Source organism: Pinus tabuliformis, chromosome X (assembly GCF_031772625.1).
Source record: "Pinus tabuliformis cultivar Carrire ecotype Pingquan chromosome X, CPIR1, whole genome shotgun sequence".
In the NCBI taxonomy this organism is placed as follows: domain Eukaryota; kingdom Viridiplantae; phylum Streptophyta; class Pinopsida; order Pinales; family Pinaceae; genus Pinus; species Pinus tabuliformis.
Genome location: NC_142308.1, coordinates 1,382,979,662 through 1,382,992,906, shown reverse-complemented (window position 1 = coordinate 1,382,992,906; position 13,245 = coordinate 1,382,979,662). Strand labels below are relative to the sequence as shown.

The window sequence follows — 13,245 nt, the reverse complement described above, 5'->3', positions numbered from 1 at the left end:
AGTCCCAGACTGCACGAGTAGGATGTCTCAGCAGGAGAAGGATGAACCACCCATTCTTCCTACATGTCGCCAAGGATATCACAGGTGGAGGCTGAACGACTCATCCTATACATAACAAACAACTAGGGGAAGGCTGAACCACTCATAGTCACCCAAAGAAGTACCCGAAGCCCCCCGGAGCTCCCAAAGCTCAATGTCCATACCATACAAGACCCTCACAAGAGGGTCTCTCCATGACTCTAAGTCGTTCTCAGAAGGCCAAGAACTTGACCTTCCCCAGGAGCTTTGTCAGAATATCAATGACATGCTCATCAGTCCCAATGTGATGGAGCCTTATATCTCCTTGTTGCGCCATATCCTAAATAAAGTGATGCCTGATATCTATATGCTTGGAGCGATCATAAAACATGAGATTCTCTGATAAACAGATCCCACTCTTGTTGTCACAGAGGATCACAGTGGTATCCAACATATGTCTAGATAGCTCACTGAAGAGCTTACACAACTAGATAGCTTCACAAGAGGCCATACTAGCATCTATGTATTCAGCCTCAGTGGTTCTCAGGGAAACCGATTTATGCTTCCTGCTCATCTAGGATATCGAAGCAGAACCCAAAGAAAAACAACATCCAGAAGTGCTCTTATGATCCACAAAAATGCTAGCCCAATCAACATCAGAATAACCATGCAACCTCACATCTCTGACAGTGTATCTCAGTCAATGAGTGATTGTGCCCTGAAGATATCTAAGAAGATTCTTGGCACCAATTCAATGTATATGATGAAGCTCAACCATATATTGGCTCAATGTGTTAATTGAAAAACATATGTCTAGACGAGAGTTCACCAAGAACATCAGTGCTCTTATGAGTTGACGATACTCAAAATCATTTCCCAATTTAGGTCCAACATCACTACCACATAACTTCTTAAAGATAACTTCCATCGGGGTAGTCATAGGCTCGCAGTCCACCATTCCAAATCATTCCAATATCATCACAACATATTTTCCTTGAGATAGGAAAATTTCTCCTGCCTTTTTCCAGACCACCAACCCCAGGAAATAGTCCATTAGTCCTAGGTCCTTCATCTCAAATTTAGAAGCCAACTTCCTCTTACATTTGTGAAAGAGAGGATTTTCACCTGTGAGAAAGAGGTCATCCACATAAAGTACCACTATGAGAGGTTTATCATTTTCAACCTTAAAGTAAAGGTTTGGATAAACTTCATTAGATAGCTATCAATCCTCTCATACCAAGCCCGAGGTGCTTGCTTCAAGCCATAGAGAGCTTTCTTCAACCCGCATACATGATATTCCTAGTCATGAACCTCAAACCCCTCTGGTTGTTCCACATAGACTTCCTCTTTGATCGAACGATGCAAGAAAGCAGTCTTGACATCAATCGGATGTAGGTTCCATCCGTGTGAGGCAACAAGGGCTATGATCAAGCGGATGGTTGTGTATCAGGAAACAAGTGAAAATATCTCATCGTAATCTACACCTTCCTTTTGAGAGAAGCCTTGAGCAACAAATCGAGCCTTGAACTTTTCTGCACTTCCATAAGCGCCATGCTTGATTTTGTAGAGCCGTTTAGAGGTGACAATTGATTTTTCCTGGGGTATTGGAACCACATCCTAGACATCATTCTTCATAATTGATTTGTATTCTTCATTCATAACATCCTTCCATACTTGTTGCTTGACAACTTCTTCAAATCATGAAGGCTTATTTTGAATAATAGTGCTCATGACTGTTAAGTATCCTTGATACCTTTTTGGCCTCTTGCTTTCACGGAAAGTCCCTCTTGGTGCAAAATGTCTCTTGACATCTTCGAGAGTCTCCCTGAGCCATGAGGGTCTCCTCTTGGAGGAGGAGGGCTCTTCAGGAGGAGGATCAATGTGATCCATAGGTTCATCAACATTCGACATCCTTTCATCTTCTTTTGCACCCTGCATTCCGGTGTCAGATTCTTTGTCCTTCCTTGGGATAGGAAGGTTGTTGATCTTGTTGAGGGCCATATGTTCCTCAAATGTGACATAATGACATATCTCAGCTTCCCTTTGACCAGCCACATAAATTCTATAACCCTTATAATTTTCACTATAGCATACAAAGATTCCTTTCTTCCCTGATGCACCCAATTTTCTTGTTTTCTCTTTTGGCACATGAAAATATACACGACTTCAACAAATTCTAAAATGAGAGACATCGGGTTTCTTACCAGTGAACATTTCTTCAGGAGTCTTTGAGTCCAATGCTTGATGAGGGCATCGATTTTGAACATACACGGTAGTATTTGCAGCTTCAACCCATAAGAACTTCGGAAGCCCTTGATCATGAAGCATGGCGCGGACAACTTCTACAATAGTATGTTTCTTTCTTTTAGCCACACCATTCTGCTTTGGAGTGTATGGTGTTGTGGTCTCCCTCTTAATGCTAGCTTCTCTGCAATAATCATGGAATTCATTTGATTCGTACTTAGTCCCATTATTAGTCCTCAATATCTTAATTTTCTTCTCAGATTGGTTTTTGATCATGGATTTGAACTGACAGAATCAGGCGAACACTTCATCCTTCTTTTTCAAGAAGTAGATCTAGGTCGTCCAAGAATAATCATCTGTAAAGGTGAGATAATATAAATATCATCCCAAAGAGTTTACGGGCATATACCAGATATGTCAGAGTTGATCAATTGCAATATATTTGTGGTCTTGCTATTACTTGAGTGGAATGGTCCCTTTGTAAGCTTTCCTTCGGCTCATCCTGGACATACAACTTCATGCTCTACTTTGAACTTGAGCATACCTGTCACCTTCTGTCTCACATTGGCTAGGGCCTTATAATGAAAATGGGAAAACCTCCAGTGCCATAGTTCAGATTGTATAGATGTGTCACAAGAAATGGCTCCCAATGGACTTCCTCCAACTTGATTCAAGGTGTCAACCCTGAACCCAAGAGTAAAAGAATCTTTAAAATTTCTTTTCCAAACATGTACCTTTCCATCGATGAATGCCACCTTGAATCCTTTGTCCTCCATGGCTAAAATGGACACCAGGTTCTTCTAGAGATCATGTACCTATAGTACTTCTTGAAAATGAATAGTATTACCTTGATTCGATTGAAGGGTAACATTCCCTATTCCCTTCACGGGATAGGTGGCATCGTCTCCAAAGATGATCTCCAAGTTTGTCTCCTTTTCTATCAAATAAAGAGGGATTCCTTGTATCTGGTGAAGTGCCTTGAGGCACCACTATCAATCAACCAATTTCCTAAAGTGGACAGAGGAGAGGAAGTGGAGAGGGCGGATATAAGATAGTAATATTTTTCTTATTGTTAACAACATTTGAATCTTCATACATGGAGTTCATTGATTTCTTGGAGGGTCGACAATTTCCTTGATGTCCCACATTCCTTTTTCCTTCGTCATTAGACCTGCCATTCCTTTGATCATTGTTGTTGAATTTTCCCCTCGAATGATTGTGATCATCATCATGTGATGTGTACGTTATATTTGGAAAATTTCTTGCATAGTGGCCAAAATTATTGCAAAAAAAGCACCTATCCTTCCTTCCTCCCTTAGATCCAGGCTTTCCTTGGGAATGACCTTTAGGACTTGCATTATTTCTCCTTTTGGCATGAGTAGAGAGTGCAGTAGGGTTACTTCTATTAGAAGGAATTTCTTACTCCACCATTCTTGTTTCTTCTTGAATGAATCTCGACATCAATTCTTCAAACCCTAGTTTTCGATCATTGTTGAAGACGGTGGTTCTAAATACATACCACTCGGGTGGGAGTCCTCTAAAGGTGGTGAGAGTAAGTTCCCTATGAGAAATTCCTTCTCCAATCAAGAGTAGATCGTTCTTGATCTCACTAATCCTCAAGAAATGGGATTGAATATCCTCATCCTTTCCCTTCTTAATATCCTTGAACTTATTCTTGAGAAATATAATTTGATTAGCATTACTAACCTTGAACATGCCGACCAACCTTTCGTAGATTTGCTTGGAGGTCTTCAATTCGGAGATGTAGGCCACCAAATGCTTGTCAATGGAATCCCTGATAATATTCTTTTCTTTGACTTCAACCCTATTGTACTTAGTCTTCGTAGCAACCGATGCATTTGAAGGAGGTTCAACGACATTACCTTGCACATAGTCCATCACTTCTATTCCTTCCAAGGTCGAATCAAGAGCCATTTTCCATCCATGATTTATCATGGAGCATGTCTTCAGCCGAGAAGTGGGATGAGGAACCCATTGACCCTTTTTCTGTGTCCAACTATATTTTGTGATTGCTCTTTCATTCATGCTTGGGCTTTCTCTTCACTTCAACTCTAATACCATGTTAATTTTAGGTAACAATGATATGTTCTATGATTAAGAGAAATTTTAGTTCAATTTCTTTATTAGCCCTATATCAATATAAATTTTAACAATCACATCAACATGATAGTAAAACGCAGATAGAACGTAAACATAAACAATAGAAGACAAGCCAAGAAAAGAGGACACAAGATGTGGCACCACCCAGTGACAAACCCCAATGTGGGGAAACCCTTGATGAATTCTTCTTATATGCTTCAATAGTTCAGTAGAGAGAAAGATAGTACAATTTACAAATCTGATAATTTATGACAACAGCAAAAAACTATAACCAGAAAAGTCAACACTCGTCAAAAAAGACAGATTTTACCCTTAGCAAATCTGTTAACTTTAGTCAACTTCAACATCCAAACAACAAGATAAAACAACCCTCAAAATAGTCAAATTCGGCCCAGTCAAAGTCTAGTAAAACAACCCACCCACAGTCATCCCTAGTTGTAGTCAATGTTGGTCAAACTATCTAGAAATTCGGTCTCCTAAAATTTTGGCCTCTTGAAATTTCAACCTCCTAAAATTTCTCTCTCTTGAAAAATCGGGCTCTTGAAATTTTGCTATCCTGAAATTTTGAACGTGTGGAGAGAAAGAGGCCCAAAAATCCAAACCCAATCAATGAGGAGAGAGAGAGAGAAGTGTGAAGATGAGTGTGTCCAAAAAAGGCTAAGTCACCTTCTATTTATATGCAATGTTGAGGATGAATAGATGTGATTGTTGGGCTTCTGAGCCTACATAGGTTTATTGGCCGACCTTGACAATTTGTCCATAATCAAAATAAATTCATAACTTCATTTGTACATGTCACAATTGGATGATCTTTAGATCAATTCTACACCTCTCGAAGAGAGGAATCCAAGGAAAATATCAGCTTTCATAAATAAGATGACCCATGTGGAGTTTGGCCCTAGTTTCAAATTTTTACAAAGAGGGACAGAAAATGGCCTCTAAAACTATGGTGGGGGTGATATATGAAAAATTCCCATCAATGGTTGCTAATTGTAGGTTTAAAATCATTTCTATGCATAAATTAACAATCGGTAGAAAAAAAACATCAACGGATTAAAAAATTAATTTGTCCACTACTTGGTTTTAGGGGAATGTGGATGAATTATTCAACACTCACATTTGTAGTGTCGGAAAATATGTGATCAAAACAAATAGAGGAGCGTGCACATGATGGAGGAGTAAGAAGCTTCACCATAGAATAGAAGAACAATGCACCAAACTTGTTGGGAATCTATAAAACAATTTAACAAATTTACCATATCAAATTATATTTAGCATAATGGGATGAAACAAATTTAACTTGCTATGTTATACCTATGTATGGGCTATGCTAGAAACTACAATGACAAAATATGGAGTGATAAGTGGTATTTGAATCAATGTTATAGGCTAACTACATAAAACACTTTCCATGTATCTCAAACAAGAAGTTTTGACCCAAATAGACTAATATGGTAATAATGAAAGTACTCCCTCAACTTAAACAAAATTTCTTTTCTTTACAACCTAACTCTCATGATTAGTGAGAGGGGATATAAATCCAAAGAGTATATGGGCATGTATGAATAGTCCAAAATTGAAAGATGAAAAATAAAAGAAGTATAAAAAAAAGTGGAATCTAAAGCATGTTTTTGGTAATATGGGACGTTTAGAGAAACCATAGTTCTAAAGGGCATAGTGTATGGTCATATTTTAAGATTGAACCTTAAAATTAAGGTTTATCATGACAAACTCCTATTAGTCACTACAAATACATGTATAATAGGCGAGGTTGGTACGATACCATGAAATTCAACCATAATATGAATAGAGGTGTCATATCAACTCAAATTAACTTGATACAATGTCGACTATGAGATGGTTTAACATAGTCCTAAAAGTAACATATGATCCCACAATGGTCAATGGATATGGTAGATCAATATATCTTGTAAGTTACAAGAACATGTGTTTTAAACGAATTATATTCATATAAAAAATGTAAATAACATAGAAAAACTACAATACATTAAAAAAATTATCTTGCCACAATACTTGCATGGGAGGTATCCTCATAGAACAAATTATTGTGATTGCCACATTAGTGATGAAAGATAATGATTAATCATAAAACTATAGAGCAAGAATATTAAATAATAGAAGAAACTAAATAATTCTCTACTTGCAAGAAATTCACAATTAAATTTATTAAATTTATAGAATGCTTGTCATTTATATATAGCCAATCAAAATATAAAAATTATTTCCTATTGACCTCATCCATGAACCCATATAATGTTCCCTTGCAAGTTGAGCATGGAGGGAGATTATATGAACTCCATTCGAATACCTATCTTGTCCAAATATCACTATCAAACTAGTTTCAACATCTCTTGAAGGCCCCTCTAGCCCTCCATGACTAGTTTGTATATTTTCTAACCATCTTTGCCAATGAAATGCTATGATGAAGGTGAGATGATGAAGTAAACTATGTGTCAAAGTGAAAATTGAAATTTAAGTATCACTAATTTTGTGTCTAATATCAAGATATTAGTTATGGGGTTAGGATGATAGCTGAAAAGTGACACCTCACACCTACTTAATGAATCATATGTCAAATAACAACTATGAAAGCCACACTTGCTTAATTAATCATACTTAATCTTATGTAGAAACAACCAACCATTTGAATTCACAAATGTCAAAATAATTAAAACAGAGATCTAAAGATCTAAAATAATCTTAGCCCACAATTTTGTTTAAACAAAAGAGCAACAAAGTTTATCAACCATAATATATACACCAATACATGCCAATATACTTTATCTCAGGAGAGAGCTATCCTAAAGTTAATAAACTGAGCCGTTGTATCTCAGTTTGAGATCTGTAAACCTTTCATAACATCCTTATCTATATCTATAGAGGGTAATAATGATACTTTCTAGTCTTCTACTGAGTAACATCAATTAATTTCCAGTCGAGATAATCAATGGGAGAAGTAATTGCCTCAAAGGACATAAGTAGTGAAAAGGCTATTTGGGTATTCAGTTAGGTATTTCCAATGAGAATAGTTACCGGAAAAGGCACGTTGACTATCTGGTATTTCTAAAAGAAAGAAATAGGTTTCTAAGTTTATTCTCAATTTTTGGTAGGTGCACAACCAACTAATAATTGGGTATTAGATTTCAGAATTTCTAAAACAAAGGTGGATGACTTTGGATTTATCATAAAATGGAATTTAAAATTACATGTCAACACTTGTGAAATAATTTTATTTGCTTTATAATTTTAAAAATATAAACTTTTATAGTTAAGGCAAAAAAAAAACTACCTGGAATAAAAAGCTACCTGGAATTTTTAGGATTGCGACTCGCGAGAGAAAATTCCACTGTAACATAAACAGATTTAATGGCGTTGATGCTAATATTTCTAAATTTGGAATCTATGTAGCTGGGATTATAGGATAGATTTATTTTAAATATAGTTTTAATAGAAGTCTAAAGGATTCAATTTCTTTGCTTATAATTTTGTTAATGAATTTATATTATTTAAATGATTTTATAGGTTTTTTTTAGCACATATAACTAAAATTTCAAATTTCAACTTTTCAACTTTAATAATGGAAAGACAAAATTACATATCACATTAAGCTATAAAATAAGTTTCTCCACTCCATTATGTTTTCTAAAAACTATAATCCCAGGGTTACAAATAAACATATTCATTTGTGAGCTTTCTTCCCCTTATGAAAGTGAGTTTTTTTCATGTGGTGCTCTTACATGGTGGAAAATTTGTCTCATATAATTATTAAAACCCTGAAATTTATGAAATCCCTGACATTTTTAACTGAGAATTTAAAAATAGTGGGCGACATTGGGCAATATGTTTGTGCATATGTGAAGATGATAAATTGGAAACACCCAAAAGAGAGTTAAGTACTGGACCCCAATCTAGCTGGCGCGCTTGAGTTAAGGCAGTCGACTTCATGTAGCGGTTAGTGAACAAGACTCTTTAGCCAGCAATCATGTCATATAACAAATAGATTAAAAAGACAAGTTACTCATCGCCCAACGGCTCTCTTGGGCCCAATCTGATCGTTGCGCAGTCTCTACTCTATCCTTTCGGTTAAGATTTGGAAATTTTCCTAAACGGCCATCCTTTATATTATAAATAGTCCATAGCATAGCGATATTCTATCATTATTTTCATGTTTGTGACTGAAGATTTCGTGAAGAACAGAGCTAATTATTTCCTAAAGCGAACCCTTGCAGTCAAAATGTTGCGTAAAATTCTTGATACTCCAGCAGCGATCTTTCTGTTTGTCCTCCTGATAGCCAATATACAATTTATCACCGTCGCAGCCGCTGCCAGAAGTAAATAATAGCATCGTTTATTCCGCTTGCTCTGGATAAATCTACATCGGAAATTACCTTAATGTATTGCGTTCTATTACATTTTGTTTAAAAAATTTAATTTCTTCTTTGTCTGATGCAGATCCCAGCTATATGTCGGTCTGCTACAATGCCACATTAATGTCTGAGGTGGAAGAATATGATTACATCGTAGTCGGTGGTGGCACAGCGGGCTGCCCTCTGGCCGCTACGCTATCTCAGAACTTCAGGGTTTTAATACTGGAACGGGGCGGGCTCGGCTACACAATACCAACCGTCGTCGAAGAAGAGGGATTCTACTTTAACATCTTGAATCCGGACGGTTATTTATCTCCCTCAGAGTCCTTCACGTCCGAGGAGGGCGTCGTAAATTCAAGAGGAAGAGTTTTGGGAGGAAGCAGCAGCATAAATGCCGGCTTCTATTCCAGAGCCGGATCCGCGTACATACGAGACGCAGGATGGGATGAAGCCCTAGTTCATGAATCGTACCGTTGGGTTGAAGACACGGTGGTATTTCGCCCTGCTTTGGGACAGTGGCAAAGCGCCTTCCGATATGGTCTTTTTGAAGCTGGAGTCCGGCCATACAATGGATATAGTTTGGAACATGTCCGGGGAACTAAAATTGGTGGCTCGACTTTCGACAACCATGGAAGACGCCATTCCTCGGCTGATCTTTTGCAGCATGCTAGTTTTGCCAATCTCAGAATTGTGCTGCATGCCATGGTTTCCCGGATCCTCTTCGCTCAGTCAGCAGGAGGTTTGTCTCTTCCTCGTCTTTTCTGCAAATCTTTATGAGAAGTTTTGAATTGAGAAGTTTTGAATTGCATTTTCTTGATAGAAGTTGTTAAAGATTTGCGGTGCCTTCTTGATCGAAAGTATTGAATGCTGATATGATTGCAGTCATTTTGTTAATAAAGATTTTGAGCGCTTAGAAGTATTGCAGTGCCTTTTCGTGATAGAAATTATTAAGTGCTAAAAGATTTTCAGTGTATTTTCTTGATGGATATTATCGAGCGCTAAAGGAATTGCAGCGCACGGATTTTCTTGATAGAAACTATTCAGTGTTTAAAGAATTGCAGCGCTTTTTATTGATTAAAATTATTCAGTGCTTAAGAATTGCGCTGCATCTTCTTGATCGAAAATGTTGAGTGCTTCAGAATTGCGCTGCATCTTCTTGATCGAAAATGTTGAGTGCTTCAGAATTGCTCTCCATATTCTTAATCGGATATGTTGAGTGCTTAAGAATTTCGTGGCATCTTCTTGAACGAAAATGCTGATGCTTAAAATATTGCAGTGCATTTTGTTGATAAAAATTATGGAGTGCTTAAATAATTGCTGTGCTATTTATTGATTGGATGTCTTAGTGCTTAAAAGTACTGCAGTGCATTTCCTTGATCAAAATAATTAGGGAGAAAACAATTGCATCTTCTTTATCGAAAACGTGGATGCTTAAAATATTGCAGTGCATTTTTTTAATAGCAACTATTGATTGCTTAAATATTTGCTGTGTATTTTCTTGATCGATTCTGAGTACTTAAAAGTATTGCAGTGCATTTTCTTGATCGAAAAAATTAGAGAGAAAACAATTGCATCTTCTTGATTGAAAATGTTGATGATGAAAATATTGCAGTGCATTTTCTTGATAGAAATTATTGATTGCTTAAAGAATTGCTGTGCATTTTCTTGATCGGAAAGTCTGAGTACCTGAAAGTATTGCAGTGCATTTTCTTGATAGAAATTATTGATTGCTTAAAGAATTGCTGTGTATTTTTTTGATTGGAAGTCCGAGTGCATTTTCTTGATCGAAATAATTAGGGAGAAAACAATTCATTCCGTGCTTCTTGCTTAACAGCAGGATCCAGCTCAAGACCGAAGGCTTCTGGGGTAGAATATATGGACGCATACGGAATTACTCATCGGGCTGTATTAAATCCGGCCAGAGGAGGCGAAGTGATTATTTCTTCTGGTGCCATTGGGAGTCCCCAGCTCCTACTTCTGAGTGGAATCGGCCCTCGTGAGCACCTGGAATATTTGAGGATTCCTGTGGTCCTCGACCTCCCTGGCGTTGGACAAGGAATGGCCGATAATCCGAGAAATGGTATTACCGTGATCTCTCCTCAGCCTCTTGAGTATTCTCTGATTCAAGTCGTTGGAATACTTCCAGAAAGCTTTATCGAAGCATCCAGTGTTCCAATTCCCGATCCGTTTTATGAACGTGGCCGGCTTCTAGAAAATGACCCTGATCAAACTTCGAGCGTGGGAAATAGAGAGATCCCAAATTCATTTGACAGACATATCTATATGGGAAGCATAATTGAGAAGGTTTCAGGGCCTTTCTCAAAGGGGGAGCTTCGTCTGAGGTCTGTGGATGTTAGAGTCAATCCTTCAGTGAGGTTTAACTACTTTTCAAATCGGGTGGATCTCCAAAATTGCGTGAAGGGATTGCGAACCATAAACAGGGTTTTGAGAACAAAATCAATCAAGCCTTATACAATGCGAATTATTGGTCCTCAGCTCCCTGCAAATACAAGCGACAACGAGGCTATGGAAGCATTTTGCCGAGAGACTGTGGCTACACTATGGCACTATCATGGCGGTTGCCAAGTCGGCACTGTTGTGAATGAGAAATACCAAGTTCTAGGAGTCGATTCTCTGCGGGTGATTGACGGGTCGACCTTCAATATGTCTCCTGGAACTAATCCCCAAGCTACGGTAATGATGCTCGGAAGGTAAGTCGATTAAGATTGCAAGTCTTTTCTAATTTGCTGTCCTTATTTCAACGAGTCTGTCATTAGCTTGCTTCGATCGATTTCTCTAACTGAAGTTCTATTTCTGATCATTGTCATTTGGTATATGCGAACAGGTATATGGGGTTGCAAATTTTAAACGAGAGATCGAAGAGCTCTCAATAACATTCCCATCAGCACTTGGGAGCAATCGATTGAGCCAAATTGTGAGCACAAACCGTTGGAATTTGAAACATCGGACAACTATTCGATGGAGACATTTGAAATAGAAAATGGCTCTTCATTATTCAAATGGCTTCTGTGGTCAATCACAAGAAAGCAAAAATGGCTCTTCACCACTCAAATGGCTTCTGTGCTAAATCGTCATATAAATTAAAGTTGGCTCTTCAGTACTCAAAATGTTTCTGTGCTAAATTATGGAGGTCAAAGAAGTCCGTGAGATCTATGTATTTCAAAGCTTTTTCTGATATCAAGTCAAGAGAATTGTCTAATTTTATACAGTTTAAGGGAGTTCTATATTAGTGCATGTACTTTTATCACAATTGAATTATAACTGTTATTTGATTTACTTCTTTGTATGATATAAATATTAACATGGCCACAGCTTTCATAAATGTTTCATTCGTCAATCTGAAGATTTTAAAATAAAATAAAACTACTAGATATTAAATCAACTTTCGTTGACTGTAAGTCTTTCTTAGAAACTTTCGCTGACTTCATAATCATCTCAGAATTATTGCGGTGTTCTTCCTATTCGCCGCTGAACAGATTATGCTCAGCTCCTCGTAAAGCAACCATGGCAGAGATTTGGTATTTGCATAGTAAAGTCTTCATATATTGAAGTTTCTAGCTGCCAGAGTTTGAACCGGGAACTTGAATACACAGAATTATATTCAATGCTTTCGTTATCCAAAAAAAATGTTGGTCTCGAATAATTCGTAAATATTAAATTACAATTTCTTACATTTATAAATATTTTAAATATTAATGTTTATTTAAATAAATTTAAATAATAAAATATTTGAATTTCATAAAATATTTAAAAAATAATAAAAAAATATAAAAACATTATTAAAATACACTTTAAATATTATTAATAATAAATCTTATCACCAAATTTTAATTTAAAAAAATAATACGATTAAAATGCACCGTAAATGTAATAATAACAATTTTCTCTTAAGAAATGATCAACCGTGGTGACAATTCTATTCTTATGTGCGCTCTGACCGTGGTGACAATTCTATTAGAGCCTTGTGTTGGGTAATTCTATTATTTCATCCTTTAACTCCTCTATCTCTATGTTTTTGGTAATTTTTTGAAATATTTGCACGAAGAGGGAATTACTAAGAGGGAATTACTAAAAGATGTTAGGTGTTGTTTATCTTCTGTTGGAATTGGGTAAAAAAAAAAATCAAAAGAGTTTGAATTTTTTTTATGGTAAAAATAGATTTATTATTAAAAATTTTGTGGCATCCAAAATCTTGAAATTTGACAATTGTAACCTAAATTTTTAAATATTCTACCAAATTTTATTATAAATCTTAACAAAATTTTCATTTTTTCCAAATTAATTTACAAATTTTTTAAACTACGCTGATGTAAAAATATTTAAATTAATTATTAATTATGAAAATATTTAAATTAATTATTAATTATCGAAATATGTAAGTGCGGTGTAATTATTATTTAGCGAAATATCTAAATGCTGTCAGATTCTCTTTCTATCAAAAATTCTCTTTCCA

General features: G+C 36.4%; 1 protein-coding gene across 1 annotated transcript in view; it reads left to right on the top strand.

Annotated features, from left to right (window-relative positions):
- Nucleotides 1-11,932, top strand: part of LOC149145203 ((R)-mandelonitrile lyase-like) — a 34,433-nt gene extending 22,501 nt beyond the window's left edge. The window contains exons 3-6 of the mRNA XM_089452367.1: nt 8,586-8,735; nt 8,857-9,510; nt 10,609-11,482; nt 11,617-11,932. Of these exons, the coding sequence (XP_089308493.1) occupies nt 8,586-8,735; nt 8,857-9,510; nt 10,609-11,482; nt 11,617-11,665 (1,727 nt within the window). The 3' untranslated portion in view covers nt 11,666-11,932. The remainder of the gene's footprint in view (nt 1-8,585; nt 8,736-8,856; nt 9,511-10,608; nt 11,483-11,616) is intronic.
- The last annotated feature ends 1,313 nt before the right edge of the window (nt 11,933-13,245 follow it).